The sequence below is a fragment of the Diospyros lotus genome, chromosome 10 (genome assembly GCF_014633365.1).
Source record: "Diospyros lotus cultivar Yz01 chromosome 10, ASM1463336v1, whole genome shotgun sequence".
NCBI classification, from domain to species: Eukaryota; Viridiplantae; Streptophyta; class Magnoliopsida; order Ericales; family Ebenaceae; genus Diospyros; species Diospyros lotus.
In genome coordinates this window covers 31,442,990-31,467,600 of record NC_068347.1, presented here as the reverse complement: position 1 = coordinate 31,467,600, position 24,611 = coordinate 31,442,990, and the positions used below count along the sequence as shown (strand labels likewise).

General features: G+C 38.9%; 1 protein-coding gene across 1 annotated transcript in view; it reads left to right on the top strand.

The window, feature by feature from the left end:
• Positions 1–24,611, top strand: part of LOC127811705 (TNF receptor-associated factor homolog 1b-like) — a 28,389-nt gene continuing 3,778 nt past the window's right edge. Inside the window, exons 1-10 of the mRNA XM_052351832.1 lie at positions 1–168; positions 687–902; positions 14,006–14,117; positions 14,217–14,305; positions 14,391–14,459; positions 14,545–14,674; positions 16,123–16,281; positions 17,373–17,721; positions 21,584–21,696; positions 23,548–23,692. Coding sequence (XP_052207792.1) covers positions 725–902; positions 14,006–14,117; positions 14,217–14,305; positions 14,391–14,459; positions 14,545–14,674; positions 16,123–16,281; positions 17,373–17,721; positions 21,584–21,696; positions 23,548–23,692 — 1,344 coding nt within the window. The 5' untranslated portion in view covers positions 1–168; positions 687–724. The remainder of the gene's footprint in view (positions 169–686; positions 903–14,005; positions 14,118–14,216; positions 14,306–14,390; positions 14,460–14,544; positions 14,675–16,122; positions 16,282–17,372; positions 17,722–21,583; positions 21,697–23,547; positions 23,693–24,611) is intronic.

Here is a 24,611-nt window from a genome sequence, read left to right as displayed (position 1 = left end):
CATATATAATTATAAGATTATTTTATTCCAGCCTCCGTTCTGCTGCTCTCTGGCCCTCAAATCTCTCCGTCGTCCTCCACCCCCCCTCTCTCTATCTGGCTCTCTCTCTGGACCTTAACTAGAGCTTCTATTCATCGATACTGCAGCTCCTTCCTTCGCTGTTTTCAGGTTTGATGTTATTCAATTGTTCTATATGTTGGGTGTTCTCTTTCGTTAGGGTTTGGTTTCCGATGATGTATTTTTTTTTTTCGTTGATATGTATGGGTGATCGTTTCCGCCCACGGGGTTGGATTGCTCGGCTACCGATTGATGAGGGTTACGTGGGAGACGGTTCTCGTGCACGTTTTATTTAATTTAATTTTGCATGTTCGTATAATCAGAGAGTCTTGATTTCCGAGTTTTCTTGATTTCAGAGGTAGGGTTTATTGGAGTCTTTTGTTTTGGGACGTGGGCTATTGTCTTTCTAAATTTTGGAAGGTGGGTTTCAGAGAGGAAGGTTGCATTGGTCAAATTTACGTGCTTATATCTGTTAATCGAAGTGTTAGGCGTACGTGGACCTGAGGAGATCTTGTATTTGTTTTGAGAAGGATAGATTTTTGACGAGCTTATGATACTTTTTGCTTTATTGGATACCATCTTGTTGTGTTTCCCTCGACCCCCTAATGGCCGTGCTTTCTAACTAGCAGGTGATTGAAGGGTTGCGGGGGGAGTTGTGGAGTGGGGAATGGCTGGGACCGTTAGTGAGGAATCTGGAGATGGAAGGTCTTTGGAGGGGGTTTCGAGTGGGCAGCAGCTTTGCCAATCCATGGAGGCATTGGCAGAATGGCGGTCATCCGAGCAGGTGGAAAATGGGATCGCATCGACCTCTCCCCCTTATTGGGACACTGACGATGATGATTGTGGTATGCTGTTTGTCTCTCCAGTATTCTGCACTGTTTATAGTTTGTTGTCCTTTCTATTTCCTTAAAAGGCATTGGAATACAGTAAGAAGGGGGAATGTAGTTTTGGGATTTTACTGTCTGTTGACCTGGTTTGGGGTTTTACTTACTAAATAAGGAATTCTGAATATATATTTGAGCTGAAGTGAAGACATTTTGTTCTATCTGTATCTGGTGTCATGTGAAATTCGGTTTTAAAAATTGTTATGCTCCAGGCGAAGCATAATTGAGTGTGGGTGATCAGACAGTGTAATAGCTGGGGCTTCCAATAAAATCCGGTAACAGTCAAAAAGTCATTTATGACTTGCAAATTGCCAGTGCTTATAGATTATGTCTGCAAATGTTATATGTATATATATGATTGTGGGACCTTAAGTTTAATTTTATTGGAGGCTTATATTTTACCTGACTTCATTGGATGAGTAACTCATTTTTAACATGAATAAAGCTTGCTTTATTGTAATCATACGCTGAATTGATCCAACAATGATCATACTTTTGTCTTCTACTCTTGTGTATTAGTGTATACGGATTAAGGTGGCTAGTAAAAAGCATTGCTGGATAAGTTCACACTTTGATGCAAGAGCATATTCTTTGATTTATTAGTGTTTTTATTTTTTGGGTAATGAGGTGCAATAAATGCACCTTGTTTTTGGATAAGATGTTTCTATTGCACCTTGTTTTCAGTATAAAAAGACTTCCATCAGTTGATTATAAATACATCATATTTTGAAACATTTTACCAACCAATATAATTGTTTTGGAGTTGAAAACAAGGTACAATAAATGCAAGTTGTTTTGACGCAGCGTGTAGCGCCTGTGTAAAGAAAACACACAAAGAAACTGTTAGGATTAAGAGCTCTTAGAAACTCAATCAATACTTCTTATTTGCAAAATCTCTCAGCACTCCTCACTTGAAATCAACCCACAACAGAAAAATATAAACTGGAAATGAAAGAATAGAATTAAACAAAGAAATAATGAAAGAGATACAACCAAACCAAACAGTAGGCGCAAGATATATCCTGGTTCGAACTGATCAAAGATCAGTCCTACATCCAACCGCAAATCCTGAGAGCAATCCACTAGAAACTAGAGAAAACAGTTTACAAGAACCGTTCACTCTCTATCACACAAGTACATTGCCCTCACATAGATATTACAAAGACTCCCACTCTGGAAGCTTTTTTCTCTCTTCTCGGCTATTTCACTCGTATTCAGAGATAGAATTGAATGAATGATTTATTCTATCCAGTGTTCAAAAACGCGCTAGGCGCTAGTCGGCGACTAGGAAAAGTGTTCATTTCACTTCCTGTTTTCTTTTTTTCTTCATGAGTATTGAATAGTTGACATTGAAATTGAATTAAAACAAGCATCTAATGAACTGGTGTTATAGATCAACAACAAGCTTGCTGCTGCAGCAAGCAGCAACGCAAGCTTGCTTTTGCAACAAGCAGCTACAACATGTAGCAAGGAGCAACAAGGACCAAGGAGCAATGTTTTTTACTTTTTTACCAGAGGCGGAGGAAGATGGATACATACCAGAGGAAGACGAGATCGGCGACGAGAGATGACAACCAACAAATGAGATCGGCGGCGACGAAAGAGAATGACCAACAGACGAGATTGACAGTGGCGACGAACGACCAGGAGACGAGATCGGCAACGAGAAAGAGAGAGAGAGAGAGAGAGAGAGACGACCTGCGATGGACGACCAGAGAGAGAAAGGGAAGGGGGAAATAGGTCGGCCCAGGATGCGCATGACCTAGGCGGCCCAGGCGGTTAGGCGCCGCTGTGGCTAAATTAATCGGGCCCAGCGACTAGGCGTGTCGAGCAACCCTTAATTGCAGCGGCCAGTGGTCGCCTAGGCCGAATTTTCGAACACTGGTTCTATTCGACTGCCTAGCCATCATCTTCTATTTATAGACCATAGGGGCATTAATTACAAAGTCTAATATTTAGCCTACACAAAGACTAAAATAACCCTCATAATAAAACATCTAAGTTATTTGCATTCTAACTTAGAATTCCAGTCGCATTCACTTGCCTCAAAATAAGGGATTTGCTGTTCTCTTATCTTCTAGACAGAATCCTCAATGCAGAAGCCCAAATGAGATCCTTGAAACAATAAGTTTCAAGTACCCTTGAGAGAACAAACTTTAATGACCAAAGCTGGACTCTCAACTAGGCGCAAAAACCAAAGTTGTTTGCTGGAATTTATTGGATAATAAAATTGGTTACAACCCCTAGCTTTTAGGTATATTTATAGAGTTTGGCTAATCCATCTAATACTTGTAAATAAAATCCAACTAAAATCCTAATAGAAATAAAACCCTAATTGTCATGTACTGCGTTATATAAGGGGTAGTATAACAATTAAATGTAATGGAGGAACTAAATGTAATGAGAGAGGAATCTAGGCACGAGTTAGTTAGTGGCTGTAGGGGTATGGTACAGAATTTATTATTACTGTGACAGTTTGTACATTCCCCCAATGATGTAAACGGTTATTGCATGTGAGGGGCTAGTATCCAAGCTATATATGGGTACTCTTTCTCTCTCTCTCTCTCTTGGCATTTTTCAGGCAATATTACAACTTAATTCTCTGGAATCCTCTCTCATTTCTCTTTTTCTCCCTCAGTTTACCCTGATTTCCCTCTCCCAACTCTCTTGATCAGCCTATTGATCGAGAATCCCTTAGTTAGATCCTCTGGACCTGACAATCTGGTATCAGAGCCTGCTCTTGGGCGTCGGGCAGATACTACTATATTGACACAATGGCTGAACGAATGAAGCAGATGGAGTCCCAATTGCAACAAGTGACGACAGCCATGGCGGAGATGCAATCGAGGCTGGGATCCCTAGAATCGTCAATTGGAACTAGGGTGGATGCTCGTATTGATTAGGTGATGGGGAGGTGGCGTGAAGAAAACCTAGAGCAGAGTGCCCTGCTGCGTGAATAGATGATGGAGCAGATGCAAATGTTCATATGAATGTTTGTATCACAACAGCCAGGGAGGCTGTTGCCGGAATTTTTGCCTAGGGAAGGGACGGAGCCCATATTTCCTGGAGTAGGAGTGGAGTAACGTCGGGGGGGAACTTTGGACTTTGAATTCGAAACAGAGACCCTGGGTATAAATAGGAGGAATGGAGTGCATGCAAATCAGACCCAACCAAATTTTCCGGTGCCGAAATTGGAGATTCCATCATTTGAGGGTGAAAATCCAAGATGGTGGATAAGGAGGTGTGAAAGGGTGTTCTCACTGTATCAAGTTCAAGAACAACATAAGGTTACTTTGGCCGCAACTTACTTGAATGATATGGGAGATGCATGGTTTCAGGGTTGGCTCACATCGAAGGAGGGGAGTCCTTGGCATGTACTTGCAGAGGACCTTTGTGCGAGATTTGGAGACAAAGATTTGAGGGATGTGATCGAGGAGTTCAATAAGCTAAGGCAGGATGGGACGGTGCAGGCCTATCAACTGAAGTTCGAGGAGTTGAGATCGCTAATGGTAATGCACCAACCCCACCTAATTGAAGAGTATTTTTGTATCAAGTTTCATCAGTGGATTAGGAGAAGATGTGAGACCAATGGTAAAGATGATGTAGCCCCGAACAATTAAGCAGGTTGCTGATAGTGCAAGGCTGCAGGAGATGACTATCGAGGCCATGTTAAAGAAACAAAGGAGTCAGATGAAAGGGTTGAGTACTGGAGGGTGGTAGCTCGGAAATAGGGCTATAGGTAGGGATACAGGGCAAGGTAGCAAGAATGTCCTGGCCCTGCCTTCGACAATGACTCCAGCTGAAAATGGGGGAAGGATTATGGAACAGAGACACCTAGCTGGTCTCTGCTATAGGTGTGGAGATAAGTACTTTTTGGGGCATAAATGTAAACGACAATTGTTACTGTTAGAAGCGGAAGAGGAAGAAGAAGAAGAAGGGGACGAGAGTATGGAAAATGAGGAAGAAGATAGAGGGGAGATATCCTTGCATGCACCGAAGGGGTTAGCAAACAACAAGATTATTAAGGTAGATGGGAGAGTTCGAAATGCCCCAATATTGGTGCTCATTGACAGTGGGAGTACCCACAGCTTTTTGGATGAAACCATGGCTAAGAAGTCGAAGTGTGAGGTCTCTAATTCACATCCACTATCGGTGATCGTAGCAAACAAAAACAAGGTGGTGAGTCAATCATTTTGCTTGGGGTTCTGCTGGGAGATGAATGGGGAAGTGTGAAGACATTGTCTTAGATTAGTTTCTGTTCTTAGTTTTTGCTTGCATAAATCTGTTAGCATATTTTCTTATTGTAATGAGTGTTGCTTAGTTTGTTTAGTGCTGACTGAAAGTTAGTTATTTTTCGGTCAGGGTGGGCAGTTGGTTGTAACTGCCTTGCCCGCCTCTATGATCTATAAATAGGGGCTGGGAGGGCTTGGAAATACTTATGAAAACATTGGGTTATCTTGAGAGAGTTGAGCGAATGTGCTAGGCCGAGAGAAGGGTTGATTTGTATTTCTCTTGGGGTTTTCTTCTCTGTTTAGTCTTGGGTTTTAGACAGAGGGAAAGAGAGGTTTTTCCTAGTGCATGTAATTGCTGTAAGGGTTTCAAGATAGTGGAGTTTTCATGGGCCTAAGGCAGTTTGGATGTGGGTCTCATTTATGAGACTGAACCAGGATAAAATCTTGTGTCTCTTGTTGTGTTTTATTGTTGTTTCCTATTCCTATTCTTGTGTTTTCTATCGAGTGATTGCGTGTCTGGTTTTTGGGGGTATAATCAGTGAGTTCTTGGAGGGATAGTTTGCTGTGTGTGTGGCGGTCTTAAGGTCAACAGGAAGAGTTTGTAGCTGATTTAAGGCTGTTGAAATTGGGAGGTTGTGACATAGTGTTGGGAGTGGACTAAATGAAGGAGGTCAGTCCTATTAGTTTTGACTTCAAAAAAATGGAGGTCACATTTGAGAAGGAGGGAAGACCCTAGTGGGCAGCCATGAAGTAAGGGTGTATAAAATGATTTCAGGAAAGAGGCTGCACAGGATGCTCAAGAGCAAGTTATCACAGGTGGCTCAATTATTTTCTATCCATACCATGGAATCCACCCTCGGGGAACAAGGAGAAGAGGGTCATCTGGCAGAGGTAGTGGGCAGTAGTTCTCATAAGCCAAGGGAGGTATAGGAATTTGACTCTCTTACATGTTGTTAATTGAATTTAAGAACCTATTTTTCAAGCCAAGTTCCCTACCACCAAAGAGACCTTATGACCATGACCATACTATCAATCTTAAGCCTAATGCAGAGCCTGTTAACCTAAGAGCCTACCGATACCCTCCTAGATAGAAAACAAAGATAGATAAACTCATCAAAGATATGTTGCAAAAATCCATTATTCAACCCAGCCTACCCTTTGCATTACCGGTATTACTTGTTAAGAAAAAGGATGGATCATGGAGATTTTGCGTTGAGTACCGTCAATTCAATACCATGACCATCAAAAACAAGTTTCCCATTTCAATTGTGGAAGATCTACTTGATGAACTAAAAAATGTCTCTGTTTTTACCAAACTAGACCTCCGATCAGGCTATCATCAAATTAGAATGCGGCCTGAAGATATCCCTAAAACAGCTTTTAAGACTCACCAAGGGCATTATGAGTTTCTCGTAATGCCCTTTGGCCTCACTAATGCCCTTTGGCCTCACTAATGCCCCTGCAACCTTTCAGGCGTTAATGAACAAAATCTTTGAACCATACCTACGTAAATTCATCCTAGTATTCTTTGATGACATCTTAATTTACAGCCCTACCTTTGTACAACACCTAAACCACCTGAAAATTACCTTTGAGGTCCTTAGACTCAATAAATTATATGTTAAGGAGTCAAAGTGTACTTTTGCCAGGCAGCAGGTTGAATATCTGAGGCATATCATATCCAGTGCAGGGATGAGCACCGACCCTAGTAAGGTGGCCGCAATGGTGGCCTGGCCAAGGCCTCACAATGTGAAAGGATTGAGGGAATTTTTAGGATTAACCAGGTACTATCGCCGGTTTGTTAAGGGGTATGGTATTATCAGTCGACCTCTTATTGACCTATTGAAGAAAGATGAATTTTGGTGGGATTCTAAGGCAGAGGAAGCCTTTTGCAAGCTCAAACAGGCCATGAGTGAAGTACCAACTTTAGGCTTGCCTGATTTTAACAAGCAATTCATCTTAGAAATGGATGTGAGTGCTAATGGGATTGGAGTAATCTTGGTGCAAGAAGGCATACCTATAGCGTTTCTTAGCCAAGCCATTGCCCCAAGACACCTAGGGTTGAGCATCTATGAAAAAGAGCTTCTGGCAGTACTAATGGTAGTGAAGAAATGGCGTCATTATCTCGAGGGGGGAAGGTTTGTGATCAAGACATACCACAAGAGCCTTAAATTTTTGCTACAATAGAAGCTGCATACACAATTACAACGAAAAGGTATGACTAAATTAATGGGTTTGGACTATGTGATTCAATATAGGAAGGGTAAGGGAAACGTAGAAGTGGATGCTCTATCCAGGTGTTTTGAAGAGGGGAGTGTAGCTGCAATCACAACCATTGTCTTAGATTGATGCCAAGAGGTGGCTGCTAGCTATACATCAAGTGAGAAGACTTGGGAGTTCCTGCAACAGGTGGTTGACCCCTCATCTAAACCGGGTTACACTCTAACAAATGGGATGATTAGATACCAAGGGAAGTTGGTGATTGGGGAAGAAGAGGCCCTAAAAAAGAGGATAGTAGAGGCACTGCATACCTCTTCCATTGGGGGACACTTGGGTATTGTAAGCACATACCATTGAGTTAAACAGCTCTTCAAATGGCTAGGACTTAAGAATGATGTTATGGAATTTGTGATGAGATGTGACACTTGTAGGCGGTGCAAGTAAGAGAATGTAGCAACACCCGGGCTACTCCAACCTCTGAATATCCCCAGGGGTCCATGGGAGGACATCTCAATGGACTTTATACAGGGGCTGCTCAAATCAGAAGGTAGAGACTGCATTATGGTAGTGGTGGACCGCTTCACCAAGTATGGGCATTTTATGGGGTTTGGTTCATCCATACACTACCCAAGAGGTGGCCAAAATATTCTTAAACCAAGTGGTTAAACTACATGGGACACCTAAGGCTATAGTATCAGACAAAGACAAAATCTTTATTAGCCTATTGTGGAAGGAGTTGATGGGATTATTGAAGGTGAAACTAAAGATGTCCAATGCTTACCACCCTGAATCGGATGCGCAAACCGAAAGGGTTAATCAGTGCTTGGAGATGTATCTCAGGCGTACTTGTTTCCTTCAACCAAAGACATGGCACAAATGGCTTCCGATGACTCAATGGTGGTACAATTCCAACCACCATTCGGCCATAAAAAGATCCCCCTTTGAAGCCCTTTACGGTTACAAACCATCCATACTGCCAGCCTTGGGAGACAACTCAACTGTGACAGCCCTTGATGCATACCTATAGCAGAGGCAACAGGCTCTGCAGGTGATTAAGGAGGAGTTAGCTAATTCCCAAAATCGGATGCAACAATTTGCAGACAAGAGAAAGAGTGAGAGGGAATTTCAGGTAGGTGGCATTGTGTATCTAAAGCTGAAGCCAGGACACCTAAGAACCCTACTTCCTCACCTCGGTTCCAAACTGCATCCAAGGTTCTATTGTCCCTTTCCAATTATTGCAAGGGTGGGAACAGTTGCATATCAGTTACAGTTGCCAGAGGGTTCTAATATGCATTCGGTGTTCCATGTTTCACTTCTCAAGAAGGCAGTGGGGGCACAACTAGCAAGCTCCATCTTACCAACTCTCTTCCCCAGGGTGAAGCTCCTATTTGGGAGCTTATAGCTATACTTGACATAAGGGTGATCTATAGATAGGGAGCCCCAATTACCCAAGTTCTCATTAAGTGGTCTGATCTACACTCGGATAATAACACATGGGAGTATCTTCTGGTCATCCTTAACCAGTTCCCTCACGTGGCCAACCTCCTCCACATTTCTTGAGGACAAGAAAAGTTTTGTAGGGCAGGGTAATTGTCATGTACCGCGTGATATAAGGGGTAGTATAGCAATTAAATGTAATGGAGGAACTAAATGTAATGATAGAGGAATCTAGGCGCAAGTTAGTTAGTGGCTGTAGGGGTATGGTACAGAATTTGTTATTGCTGTGGTAGCTTGTACATTCCCCAATGATGTAAACGGTTATTGCACGTGAAGGGCTAGTATCCCAGTTATATATGGGTACTCTCCCTCTCTCTCTACATTTTTCAGGCAATATTACAACTTAATTATCTGGAATCCTCTCTCATTTCTCTCTTTCTCCCTCAATTCACTCTGATTTCCCTCTCCCAACTTTCTCGATCAGCCTATTGATTGAGAATCTCTTAGTCTGATCCTTCGGACCTGACACTAACAAACACGAAATAGAATTAACATCCTAAAACACATGAAGTATTAAAATACTGTTTCGCTATTGTTTCGGCACTACTGTTTCGAGTTGCTCGGTTTGGGTGGCCTTGGGTTGGTGACCGCATTATTCACCTCCACTTGAGAAGAATTCGTCCTCGAATTATGGTTTGGGTATGACAACTCAACATTCGACAAATACAAAGAAAGATCAGCAATGTTAAAGGTTTTGGCAATACCCATATAATTAGGCAAATCCACAACATAAGCATTATCATTGATTTTCTTTGTAATCTTGTAAGGACCACACTTTTTTGGCTTGAGCTTGTTTTGCTTTCTTGCTGGAATCCGTTCCTTCTTCAAGAATATCATGATTTCATCTCCAACCTCAAATTCCTTGTGCTTCCTATGCTTGTTAGCTGCCGTCTTATACTTCTTATTCGCCTTGTGTAACTTTTGCTTGACATCTTCTTGAACCACTTGAACTTGCTCGGCTAAGTCAATAGCTACAACACTAAAACTTGGTACCTTTGGCAACTTTACCAAATCCAATGTATGATTAGGAACTTTCATGTATACGATGAAAAATGGTGATTTTCCTGTTGAGCTATGCATGACGTTGTTGTAGGCAAATTTCGGTTAAGCTATGACTAGGTCCCATTGTCTTGGCTTGTCTTTGTAAACACTGCGAATTAGATTTCCCAATGTACGTTTAACCACATTTATCTGTCCATCAGTCTGGGGATGCGCTGTGTTGCTAAAATTCAAAGATGAATCGAATCTTCTCCACAAGGTAATCCAGAAATAACTCAAGAACCTTGTATCACGATTCGAACTAATAGTTTTAGGGACTCTATGTAGTCTAACAACCTCCTTGAAAAACAATTTGGCTATAACTATTGCATTTGTCGTCTTCTTGCATGGAAGAAAGTGCGCCATCTTGAAAAACCTGTCAACCACTGTAAAAACAGAATCCATACCTCGTTGGGTTCGCGATAGACCTAACATGAAGTCCATAGACAAATATTCCCAAATAGCATTGGGAACAGGCAATGGCATGTAGAGACCGGCATTAGAAGATTGCCTCTTAGCTGTTTGACATACATAACACTTCTGCTTTTGTTCTTCACCCCAATGGAACTTTCCTTTCCTTAAACACTCAGTAATTGGAGCCACAATACTACTAAAGTGTTTGATAAATTGCTTATAGAAAGTTGCTAACCCATGGAAACTCCTCACATCACTAACATTTTTAGGGGTTTGCCACTCTTTAATAGCTTGCACTTTTTCGTTATCTACTTTTATGCCCTCTTTGCTTACAACAAAGCCCAAGAACAACAAGCTCTCACTCATAAAGGTACACTTTTTCAAATTAGCATAAAGTTTGTTTTCCCTCAACACACTCAACACCTCTCGAATATGCTCCACATGCTCATCAATAGACTTACTGTATATCAAAATATCATCAAAATACACCACAACGAATTTACCAATGAAAGGGCATATTACCTGTTTCATTAGTCTCATGAAAGTGCTCGGTGCATTGGTTAGTCCAAATGGTATGACTAACCACTCAAACAACCTATCTCTCGTCTTGAAAGCTGTTTTCCACTCATCTCTAAATTGAATTCTGATTTGATGATAACCACTTTTGAGATCAATTTTGGTGAAAACCACAACCCCATCAAGTTGATCAAGCATGTCGTCGGGCCTAGGGTTGATGGCTTTGCTGTCAACACACCTCCTCCAACTCCCATATTTCTTTGGTGTCAATAATGCTGGCACTGCACATGGACTAATGCTAATCTGAATATGCCATTTTCTCAACAATTCCTCTACGTGCTCACACAAAATCTCATTCTCCCTAGGACTCATCTTGTAGTGTGGTAGGTTAGGTAAGCTAGTACCAGGAATCAAGTCAACGTGGTGTTGAATATCTCTTATAGGAGGTAAGCTCATTAAGCAACTCTTTAGGAATCACATCATGAAATTCCTTAAAAAATCCTTGTACCTCCATTGAAATTTGATTCACCTTCAGTGGCTCAGTCATGCTCTCCCCCTTGACAACCAACAAGTGAACCTCTTAGGTATCCCTACACTCACTTACAAACTCAATGTGCTTATGTGTAATGGTAAAAAAATTCCGCCCCTCCACTTTAGAAGCTTTGGTTTGGTTTTTTTCCACTATGGGTAATAAAGTATAATGCACACCTTCTTTCTCAAGCTGATATGTGTTCTTCCTACTCAAGTGCTTAGCATCCACATCAAATTGCCAAGGTCTCCCAAATAAAATATGGCAAGCATCAATATCAACAATATCACAATAGACTTCGTTAGAGTACGTGCCAATAGAGAAAGATACACTGCGCGTTCATCCACACATGTCCTGTTGTATTAATTTGGCTCTTTTAGATTTGGCAAGCTTCCTTTTGATTCTCTTTCTTCTGATGGTTCTCTTTTATGCTGTCTGTGGAGTTTTTAGGGGTGCCTACTATAGGATTTTAATTGCACAGGGTAGAAAATTTCAGTAATGTGAAATATTGGCTCATTTGGTTTGAAGATACCCCAATTTTAGGAAAAACTAAAAAAATAGATTGGCTGGTTCTAGTGCAAAAATGATAAATAATATATGATAAGATGGTGTTTTCAAAATTTTCATTTTTTGGGTGTAGAAAACAACAAAAATACAGAAATCGCAAACGCATGCCATAATCAAATGGACCTTTTGTTGCCTTCTTTTAATCTTTTAGATTTTTTCGGTAGGTAAGTGTTATGTCATTTGTACTAGGTTAGGACTTTATTTTAAACGGATATTTTGTATGCTTTCATTTGTATGTTTTTTCTGCTTTAGGTTAGTATTAGTATTCTTCTAGAAGGGCGGCTGACCGAGTTTGTTGTTTCTGGTCAGGCAGTTAATCAGTTGTAACTCACGTCCCTATGGCCTATAAATAGGGATCTTTGGGGTAGGCAATGCAGAGCTTCATTCCGAGACAATTTCTATTTCTATCTTGTGGGTTGGGATCAATTGAGTGACTGAGAGTAAGGCTGGGGATAAGTTTTGTAATCTCAGGGAATCCAGTTAGCTTTCAAGGTATATGGGCTGAGTGAGGATTTGGCTTTTCTCCGTAATCATCCTAAGAATTGTTTTCAAGATAGTGGATTGGAATGAGGCTGCACCAATCTGGACGTAGGTCCAATATTTTGGGACTGAACCAGGATAAATCACTTTGTTCTTTACTGCTTTTCTTATTCTTGTTATTCTCTTCTATCGTTAGTATTCTTGGAGGTGTTGAGTGATTTCTGTGAGTTATTGGGTTAAGAGAATCTAGAGGGATTGCTGTGTTCTTACTCTTAACAGTAAGTCCTCTTTGTGGTAGTTATATATGTAATACAATGAATAATTATAAGCCATCCTATTGTCTTATGCAGATGTTTTGCGATATCCTTTTAGAAGTAAATAAATGCATATCTAGAAAATGGTGCCAATAAGTGAAGAAGCAAATCCCTTTCCATCCAAATGAAAAAAAGAAAAGAGAGTAAAACATCAGTAGGTTGACAGAGCTGCTACCTGTAGAGGCATGCATGAACTTCAAAAGCCAACAATCTCTAGATGTTTTATGTTAAGCTTCACTTCCATAGCCTGTTTGTTTATCACTTGCCTCTTAGATCACCCACTCTGCATGAAACCTGTTATGGAATGAGATGATTGAAGTGCATACCTTGATTGCCTAGAAAAGACCATGCCCTTTTTATGCCATGTAGTGTTGTCAGGCTACACATTATGTTCGGTATTTTATTTTATTTCTTAGTTCTTGTCACCTTTCCATTTACTGCCATTGATTTTCTGTAGGAATGCACCCGGTATGGTCCATTCTGGTTTATGGTAGTATTTTCTTGGGATTGAGGAGCATTCAAGCTATTTGATACTTGATTATATTACATGTGTGTGTATTTACTACAGTGGTTAATATCAGCTAAGATAAATTTGAATATTGTCTTTCTTTCTGCAGCAAACTGTTGGATTAGTCCAATTTCAAAATATTTTATTGACCTTGTACCTCTGATGTGCTTCTTTGAACTTTAGTGCTCGGTTACACACTCTTGTTCAATATGTTTTCAAGGTAGAGTTTCGGAAATATATTAACTATATATGTGAATCTTCATAGTGCCGCATTAGTGTTAGCAATAACCAACTAGCCACCAAAACTTTATTCTTTACATGTGATTATTTCTTTGGCTTGTTTGTTTTTTAATGTCCCAATGTATCCTATATAATTGTAGCCACTCAAACGAAGAATTCTCTTCCTAGCAAAAAGAAAAAAAAAAAAAAAATTAACCCTCTGTAATTTCATTACCACTAAGTTATGGGCAGTATGCTGTAATAATCCACAATCATATTGTTCTGTTTACAGTTTCAGTATGTGCTGCAGTAAGAAGTGTCAGCTGTAACCAGTTTTTGATGTGAAATTTTCTTTTGAGAAGTTATGTCCTTTACTGACGTCTTTCAGACGCTATAGGTTTTAGGTCACCATCACAAAAAAAAGTCAGTTTGTGTGCCATCATTATCTTTAAATCTGCCATGTCTGCATTGTGAAATTATTCATCTTTGATGTGTTTAACTTCAGCTTTAGCTGTTTTATTGATTTGCAGGTCCTAAACCTTCTGAGTTGTATGGAAAATATACATGGAAGATAGATAAATTTTCACAGATCAACAAGAGAGAACTTCGCAGTAATGCATTTGAGGTTGGCGGCTATAAATGGTCTGTAGAACATACATGTCTTTGTTTTTTCATTTGATTGTGATGCTAAAAGATGGTGCACTTTTTCTGCTCGATTTCTGATTCTTGCAAATGTGGCAGGTATATTTTGATTTACCCTCAAGGTTGTGATGTCTGCAATCATCTCTCCTTGTTTCTCTGTGTGGCTAATCATGACAAGCTTCTTCCAGGTACCTTGGTGAATTTTAATTTATGTGTTGGCTTGATAATCACTTTTCGTACTGTACTTATCTGATTTTTGTTTGGTTGAAACAGGATGGAGTCATTTTGCACAGTTTACTATAGCCGTGGTGAATAAAGATCCTAAGAAGTCCAAATATTCTGGTTGGTTAGATGCATATTGGTGAACTAGTTAAGGAGTTTCTAGTTCTACTTATCTTAGTGTTGATGTTATAAGTGAATTTTGCAGACACATTACATCGATTCTGGAAGAAAGAGCATGATTGGGGATGGAAAAAATTTATGGAGCTATCTAAAGTATTAGATGGGTTTATTGATGGTGATACGCTCATCATTAAAGCTCAAGTCCAAGTTATCAGGTAAATTATGTTAACCAACACTTTGTCTATTAACTTTTGGTTAGATTAGAGTAGGAAGCATTTGCATTAGGTAAAACAAAGACAAAAAGCTATGTAAGTGAAGCCACATGAAAGATACACTTTTGTTGCTTTATATGATGTGTTTGTTTTGCAAATGCACAAGCCTGTCTTTTACTGCAACTGTGCATATACCTGCATGATTGAAAAGTCAAACGAGGATTTTATGGCAGTTTAAAAAACTACTTGCTGCCCTGTTGTGAATAACCTGGGTATTTGTATAGCAATTCCGCTTTTTTCCATTGTGGGTGCAGTATATATTTATCTTACTACTACTAGAATTACACATTATGTCTGATGACATTAAGGTCAAGCCACATCCGCATGTCCGTGCTCTTGCATTTGAAGAGGCTGTTCACTGTTTGAACCCATGTCCATAGGTAACAACAGAGCAACGTTTTATTACTGTTCCAGGACCCCTGTTCATAAAGTTTAATTACCCATTGGAATTAAAAAACCAAAAGAATTATTTATGATGCCTAACCAGAAAACCGTCTGCTTCAACATTTACCATTCATAATTGCTTGAGATGCATTATTTTAACCCTGATTGACTGAGACCATAAACTTGGAAAGTCTTTCAAAGGCTAGCGTCAGGACTTTGGTTACTAATCTGCTTTGAGAGTTTCAAAAGTTAGTTTTGAGTTGTGAAACTGATCACGAGCTTAGGTATGATGAGCAGTTTTGGTTTCTTTACCTTTTCAGCTTTTATCATTGCCCCTATGATCTATGGGGTTTGCTTACTAGTTTCATCTTTAACTCTAAGGTAACCAATTATGCATGGAACATGATTTGTATTATTCTAATCACTCCTAGTTTGGGACAAGGCTTTGTTTAGGTGAGTATGCTTCTTTTATTATATATTGGAAATGTAATATTTTTCTTAATTTATATGTATCTTGTTGGGTATATCTGAGTATTTAAAAAAAGAATTCATTGCATTTCTGATAAGTTTGTTAGCTCACCTTTGTGATAATGCCTGATACCTAATGTGTATAATGTGAACTAGGTTAAACATTGATGAGATAATATTTTCTTTTTTAAATTCAAACATGCTTATATTGGTGAATGTTTTCTTTGTTGAGTTTATTTATACTTGTCTGTACTCTAGTTTTACATTTGCTCTCTCATCCTTTTCCCACTATGGTTTATGTCTAACCATTTTTAGCTTTTTATGTATAAGAAATAAAGAATAATAAAATACTTTGGAACTCTATAATTGAGAAGCATATAACTTCCTTCTTCCCTTTTCTCCAACAATTATTTTTGCAGCATAGTTACTTCCTATCCCCGTATGTGTGTGTATTTTGCGTTTTGCTTGGTTGTGTTAATTATTTTATTAAGAATTGATCGTTATGATAATTGATATCATGTTACGCTTTTGGTTTGTAGGGAGAGAGCAGATCGTCCCTTTCGTTGCCTTGATTGCCAGTATAGGAGGGAACTTGTTCGGGTATATTTAACAAATGTAGAGCAAATTTGTCGCCGTTTTGTGGAAGAGAGAAGAAGCAAGCTTGGGAAATTAATAGAAGATAAAGCTAGATGGTCAAGGTAGGCATTTGTTTGTTTGTTTTTGTTTTTTTAATTGTTATCCTAATAACATTACTTATTATGTTGAAGTTTGCCTCGAGTTTTGTCCTAGAAGATAGCAGAACCGGAAGGAGTATAAAAGAGTAGTTTTGGCTGAAGAAATTAGGCAGCTTGGGGTTAAGTGTAATTAGTACATTTTGTTGGGGTTAATATGTAATTTCCCTAAGTTAGTTAGTTGCCTAAGTGTGTCTGCCTCCTCTATAAATAAGAGGGCAAGGCAGCAGTCTAATAACTCCTCTCTCTTGTCAAGTTCTCTGTTTCTATTGTGAGTATTCTTTGTTCTAGAGAAAGTGAGGCATGTGTATTGTGTTCTTGAATTTTCTTGGAGTGAACAAGGGTTGTACTTGAGCGATAGGATTGAGAGAGAGCTTGGGTTTTGTACTGATCTTCTGTCTGGAAATAAAGACTGCTGCTTCAAGGGTGTTTGAAGGCTGGATGTAGGATTGCCAAAGGCATTCCGAACCAGGATAACTTCTGTCTCCGTTTGGTTTGTTGTTTATCTTTTTGTATTTTTTGTTTACATTCTGATTTTGTCTGGTTTATATTCTGTTCTTTCATTTACACTACATCAGAGAGTGTTTGAGAGGGTTTATGAGAGGGTTTTCTCGCCTAAGGTTGTAATCTAAGAGTCCTAAGGTTAACATATTCTTTCTTGAAATATAGTTTTTTAAGACATTGAATTGCACTAATATTTTCCAGTTCATATTGCCTGCTATCCTGCTGTTCTTGTTTGGGTTAATCAACAGAAATATTGCCTTTCTACTTAAGTCCTTTAAACCTCCCTGAGCTATATGACGTCTTATAGTTCCAAGCCAGCTTTTAATTTTTTGTTTGTTGCTTGTAGGCTACAAACATAAGAATTTGTCCTTCTTCTTCTTCTTCTAACTTCGTTTTCCCCCTTTTATTTATTTATTTATTATTTTTTAATGATGATTCTTAACTCCTCATCTATTATCTTATTGTTTGTTTTCATATATAATCTGTTTCTACACCCATTTTTAGTTGGTGTATTGTTGTGGTTAAATGATGACTCAACTTTGTGATGGCTGCAGCTTTTGCGCCTTCTGGATGGGCATTGACCAAACTGTTAAGCGCCGTATGTCTAGGGAGAAAACAGATGCAATTTTGAGAATTATTGTGAAGCATTTCTTTATTGAAAAGGAAGTCACATCTACCTTGGTCATGGATTCCTTATACAGTGGTCTGAAGGCTCTAGAAGGCCAGACAAAGAGCAAGATAGGTAGGGGACAATTACTGGATGCAGAAGAGTTGCCAGTTCCTATTATATGCATAGAGAGGGATATGTTTGTTTTGGTGGATGATGTATTACTACTACTTGAGAGGGCTGCTGTGGAACCCTTGCCTCCTAAGGATGATAAGGGTCCTCAGAATCGTATGAAGGTGAGCAACATGAACATGGTGTTAGAAATTTATTGAATCACGAGACCCTTTTCTTTTACTGCAATTGTTTTTGGTTCCCTGGTGCATAATATTACCTGTTGGTTTCTAACCGCGTGGAAGGATTGTACTTGATAAATTAGTAACTTTAGTTAAGGTGTGTAGCTGCTTGTTGTGAGCAATTGGTGTCAGATATGGTTCAACTTTGTTTGGGGTAAGCAATTGCACTGCATCTTATTATTTGTTGCAGTTATCTTGGATGCTTAGGTCATTTTTCATTAACAGTAGCCATTAGGCACACACCACAGTGGATAACTGCCATGCGAATGCCTTGGTGTATAGTTGAGTGGGTTTATAACTATGTGCTATGCCATGCTTTCCTATATATCATATCTGAAGTGAAGTTTGCACATACAATTTTGTTTAGACGTGGATGGTAGATTAAAAAAATCCGATACGTTCCAACACTTGTTTGAGTTGCATTTTATACAATGTTATGAATCCAGGAGAAAATATTACTTACCTAATTGGCTCATAATCAATTTTCTAGGTGATAATTTTAGTGAATGCAGTTTCTATTGCAGGATAATTTTTGGTCTAGGAAAATCATTTTATACTATACATCTTCATAAAATCTTAAAGATACTCAAAAGAGGCCTGATTGGTGACAATTTTTGCTTTCCCTGTTTTTTTGTCTCCATACTTTTTATAGCTGAGAGAGAAAAGATGTTTTATAATGCTTTTGTTGGAGCTTTTTTTGAAAGCTTTTCAAATATTTTTCGAAATTTATAGAAATAATTTTTTCCTATAGTTTCCAAAGCTTGTTTTCACTTTTTTATGGACAAACACTGCCAGGCACCCACCACCAACTCCTTGAGCACCACTAGTCTACCTGCACACGTCATGTTCCTGGCACCATCAATAATCAACCACCACTGCTGCTACCACCCCTTGCACCCGCCCACTGCCTCCGCCTGCTACAAATATGGGTTTTTGCGGCCCCTTTGGTGCGTGAATGGTGGTATTACCAACTGACAAGGTCATACCTTGTTCAAGAAAACATGTCATGTGGTATTACTTGGGGTTGGGACTTGGGATAATTTAATCCCACTTTCGTGGGATTAGTTTTTTTAGCTGCATTGGACAATTTTGCCTCTCATGTATAATGCCATAGGAGCTTTCTCTCTTCCAATCCTTCCCCCTCTCTTATCCTTTCTCCAGTTGTCAGTGAGTTTCTACCATAGGAGATGAGGCTTCCAGATTGTCTGGGAGATTTGTCTCCCATGGCTTTTGGGATGGTGACTTCAGAGTCACTGGCAAGTGGCAACTCTGGTGGTTGGTTACCAGTGGTAGTTGCATTTGGTCAGTAGGTAAAATAGTCATTTAGCAATTAAAGTCCAGCTATACCTCATTCAAAATTTACTATACCAAACATGGGCTAGGTATAATTTTCATTTATTCCTCCTTTAAGCTTAGGATACCAAACATGGAACGAGATTATTTAGTCCTATCACTATTTCACCCCATCTTTAACTTCATCCCATCACTGTTTAATCAGATTTTAAATGGCTCGTTAGAGGGGTTCCCTTGGAAGTCTTGTGTGGTGTGTTCAACTAGTTTTGTTTGGTTGTGTTGGTCTAAATCTTGGGCATTTGGCAGTTAATATGCGAAGGCATTATTGTAAAGTGCTGTTGTGTATATTCATTGTGTGATAACTGTTGATGAAGGTGTATCAAGTGTTGAGACATTGTGCTAGTTCAATGGCTTACTAAATTTGAAGTTTTTGAAATTAGGTATTAAAACAAGTGGGGCAAAGGGAAAAAAAGTTAAGCATGATTTATATGTTAGCAAGTAGATTTGTTGCATTGGATAGCACAAAAACTTGCATGCTTTTGTTATCAAAATAGGCTGAGGGTTGGCTTGGTGAAAAGAGGCTATAGTGGGCTCCTATGCGGGCCAACCCTCCCACAGATTTTTGTGTGCGTACCTATGTGCATGGTTTGTGGGCTATTGTGCATATATGGTGAGTTTACTGGCTCACACCTAGAGGGCAGTGACTGCTGATTCTCATCAATAGCAAAAAGAAAAAAAAAAAGATGGCTGTAGCAATCTGTAACTAGCCTATTGGCTCTATAATTATCAGCACGTCAGGAACACATGAATTCTGTATCTATCTTGTCACCAGAAGATAGGAAGCAACTGCAATAATCTTACAAAGATGATTTTGAAAGTGGTTGAATTGAGGAGTATGATATGGTCATGATGCCTGTGCTATTTACTTTGATTCTGTTCTCCTTTTGCCTATTCTTTGCTCTTTATGATTTTGTTCAGGTGTAGTGCTTGATATTATTCAAGGTTGTTAGAATATTCATATCTTGGTTGCTTTCAGTATCCATGCCATGTGATGTCTTAGTTCCTTTTTTTTTGGCAAGTAACAGATGAATAAAAGATAACTGCCTAAACAAGCTGAAGTTCTGGCTAAGAAACCAAAGAGGGGTATTTGTCCAAAACTAAGAAAATGAAGCGGTAATGATGATGCTCTTTTAGCTGCAGAACAGAACACTCCATATCCTTGAATGCCCTTCTGTTTCTCTCCTTCCATATGCACCGCTTCTAGTCCAAATTGATCTATGGACAGCTCTTATACGATAATTGTATAAACATGTACGCCGAGGTATGCATAGAACAGTTAAACTTGGATTGGAGGACATCGGATATTAGGGGGCTGTTTAGCTGTGGAAAACAGCCCAAGTCTCCACAAAAAAATGCAAAGTTATAGAACTTGTTCAAATATAAAAATTTTCCAAACAGACTTGGTGATTTGGAAATGCAGTTTTTAAAAATAGAAGTGAACTTGGTGTCCAGGAGTTTTCCAAACATTCCTAAATCATCTCTCTCTCCCCTAAATCAAACAAATGAAAAACCTCTTTGTTTCTCTCTTTTTTGAATATATATTTTGATTTTCTATATTGGAAATTAATTTTTGTACTTCTAACATTTAAATGCGTTTTCGAAATTTTCTATGGAAAATGAAGACTGGAGCTTTTATAGAAAATTGGAAAACATTTCCCACAACTAAACAACCCCTAGATGTCCCAAGTCACAAACAATATATAGAAGGATGTGATCATTGGTTTGCCACTTTATACAGAAGTAGCACTGATCTTACTCCAACTGGTTGCCCTGTCTCAGATTATCTTCCTGAGATTAATAGATTATCAATTTTCAAAATAGACTCATGGGTAGCTGTCTGCAAAACAAAGGCAATTTTGGGATGGAAACTTGTCTTCCACACAGCTTTCAAGAAAATTCCAGGGATCAATTTTTCTGACAAAGATGAGCACTATAAAAAGAGCAAACAACAAAAACCTCCTTTATGATGTCCTGCATGTCCTATTTATCCTTTCCTATCTTGTTAGAGGATAACCCTACAAGAAGTCAAGAAAACTGGCAACTAGTTGATTTTCGAGTCCTGAAGTTTGTACCTTAACATGATAACCAGCTAGGAATGATGGCGAAGCAACCTGTTGCAACAGCTTCCTTACTAATAGCTACTTAATAGAGATTCTGGTAAAGTTCACAAAGAAGCATGTGACCACACCACCTGTCATGCCAAAACTCAACCTATCCCTTGAATGTATCATAATATGTTAATTTCTGTGGAATAATTTATTATTTGCTCAACATTTATTTTATTAATTCATTGCTGATTTGATGAACTCGTTTTGTTTTGCTACTCTTTCCATTTTGGTTTGTTACTTAGTGATGCATGGGATCTGGAATTCAAGTAGCCAACCCCACCTAGTGGGATCAAGGCTTGTGATTGTTTTTGTGTTTAGTCATTGACTGCAACCATTACTTATAGGATGGGTGTGCTGGGGAGGAGTTCAACAAGGATTCCATTGAGCGTGATGAAAGGCGTCTTACCGAGTTAGGTCGTAGGACAATTGAAATATTTGTCCTAGCCCATGTATACAGGTAACCTGTCTATTTGTTATGCTTATGCTTGCGCTTAAAAACTTATTTCCCTTTACTTTGTTCTTTTAGTCATTTACTGTTTTGGGTTATGAAGCACACATTCTTTCTTTTTGTATTTTGATTCCTTTTAATGTTTGAATTTCCTAATTCCACACAAGCTACCATTTTTTCTCAACATCTGGCAGAGGACCTAAGAGCTCTTTTTCTTCTGAATTTTTTCTCCATTCAGATTCCAGTTAGACAGCACCTATAACTTTGATTGTGCTTCTTCGTGTGGAATTAGCTTGAAGATAAATTACATTACAAATGCAAATTATACCTGTTTCTTTAATGTCCACTAATAGTACATACTCTTTTCACTGATTGACATTTTATTCGGGCCTGTTGGGTTGCTAATGATTGATTTACTTGTATCAAACTAGTATGATGCTAAGCTCACTAAAGTTCTTTTTGCTTGATTACTTTTGTTCTTATTTGACCTGCGAATGACATACTTAGATCATTGTTAATTAGAGGGGAAACTATCTGCAATGTCGTTTTCCTTTCTGCCGTAAGGTTACAAATATGGAGAAAATTACTCCTTTTTCCATTTGATCAACTCATTCAAGACAATTGCTATTTCATATAACATTTTGTTTTTGGTTTCCTTTATAACTTATTGAGGGAGGACAGCGTAGTGATGTCAGAAATTTGAGTCTTGATATTTGTAATCCACTGTTTTGCCCTTGTTTGTCGGATGGGTTTGTTTACTTTGGACATTTTTATTCAATGATGAGCTGTGAGACGTTTTTGAGCTGAATTAGGAGGCCATTTTTATATGGACACATGCCTAATACTTTTTATGTGTTCTGCTGGGAGAAGAGTCAGAAAAATTTAGCAGTGCGTGATTTGAATGATTTTATGCCGGTTAATACCAAAATGTTTTTCAGCAGAAAATTCATAGCCAAATAAGTGCCTATACCTTTGTCCAACTCCAAGTTCTGCATTACAAACTAAGGGTGGCCTCTTTTTAAGATCTCTGGTCCCCAGAAATAGCATAATTGAATTATTTTAGTTGTATATTTTGTTCACTCACATTGGAAGTTGGACAGTGGATACCTTTCACATTATATGCTACTTCTTTTATGGCTTTTTCTTGTTGTATGGGCCATGTGAATGTGCAAATATTTAAATTTGTTGATTTGTTGCCATACCCTATTTTTCAAAATAAGCATGCCGTATGGTACAATATACACGTAATTTCTGTGATAGCATACTTGTTCAATAAACCAAAGTTATTTTTACTCTTTTTTCTTCTGGTACAATATATGTTTGTGTGGTGTTCCCTATACTTAGCTTCCTCTGCCTGTTTGTAGTGAAGTAGTACTTTCCTGACCACCAAAAGTGGAATATTATGCGAACGGTCTGGCTTTGTACTGCATGTAGTAAATTTTTGATGTTTCATGTAAAACACAGTCATACCCTGTGGTTGATGAAATGCCATTAATGGTATCCAGGGGATATAGTAATTTGATTTCACACTTTTTTGTTTTTTGGATGACGCCCCATCACGAACGCCCTAGCTGTCCCGCCCTAGGAACTTTGCTAGGGATGTAAATCATGATGTGCCTCCACTGGCCACGGCTTGATCCCTTGACCAACTGAGGGCCCCGCGAGCAGCACCCCAGCCAAGCACTTTTCGGGATCTTCTTTTGGCAGTGGAGCTATGCCCTGGGGGCAATTTGATTTCACTCTTGTTTTTGTATTTTATAACTTTAGTGTTGCAATATTTGATTTGTGAATTGATTATAGCACTTGTTCCAATTTCTGATGTTTATCTACGTTTTTTTTTTAAATCTCATGTATTGGCAGTAAAATTGAAGTTGCATACCAGGAAGCTGTTGCTTTGAAAAGGCAAGAGGAGCTCATCCGTGAAGAGGCAGCCTGGCTAGCTGAAACAGAGCACAAGGCAAAGCGTGGGACAGCCGATAAGGACAAGAAATCAAAGAAAAAGCAGGTTTGTCTATTACTTAAACTACATATTCCATATGGGAATTCAGTAAGTTATCTTAAAGATGTGGCTCTTTATATTTTCTATCTGGTTTAAATCAGTTGGTTTTGGGTGACAATTGTATGGCAATTTGCATGATTTTTAGCTGACATACACTTGAATATGCTCAAAGCATTGTATTTTATCCTGCTGATGTTTCTTTGTTTAGCAATAATGGAGGCAAAGGGGGTATATCCTTGCATAGTTGCATGCCATATTGGCAGAGGTTGTTTATCTGAAAGTGTGTCGTCACTTGAATTCACAAGTATCCTCAGACACCTTCACTTGATTTTTCTTCGCTAAGATGCATTCTTTCAGCTTTCTAGAAGTCATAATGTGGCTGCTTTTTGGACTTGTTGGGTCTTGGCAGAGAAGTTTCAAATGCCACATTGTAAGCTGAAAATGATTGGCCTAAGGAGAATTGATGTCTTGGGTTTAGGATTTGTGGGCTTTGAGTCAAGCCTTTTATTTCAATAGCTTTGGTTATTTCCCTCAAGCATATTGAAGAATAAAGTCTGGAGTGTTATTTGTTGAGTCTTAGATTTATTTTTGGAGTTCTTGTATTTTCGTTCCAAGAACAATGCCCGGTGAGAACTTGCTCAGGCAGTGCTTCACCTTTCTATCTGGTACAATCAAGGACTTAGGATATTAACCACGAGAGGTGGTTCTGGTTTTAAAGGAAACCAAAGTTCAGGTCTGTTGCTGTCTTCTTTAGCCCTCAGTTTGTAGGGGCCGTTGTTGAGGAACTTATGGAAAAATAAGCATGCATGCATTAGTGTCACTGGAATTATGGACTTGTCATGCACCAACTTATTTGTAATGAATATAGACTACAGAAACGTAGACGTAAGCAGATAATAATCATTATTTTCTTCTAAAAGTTTTT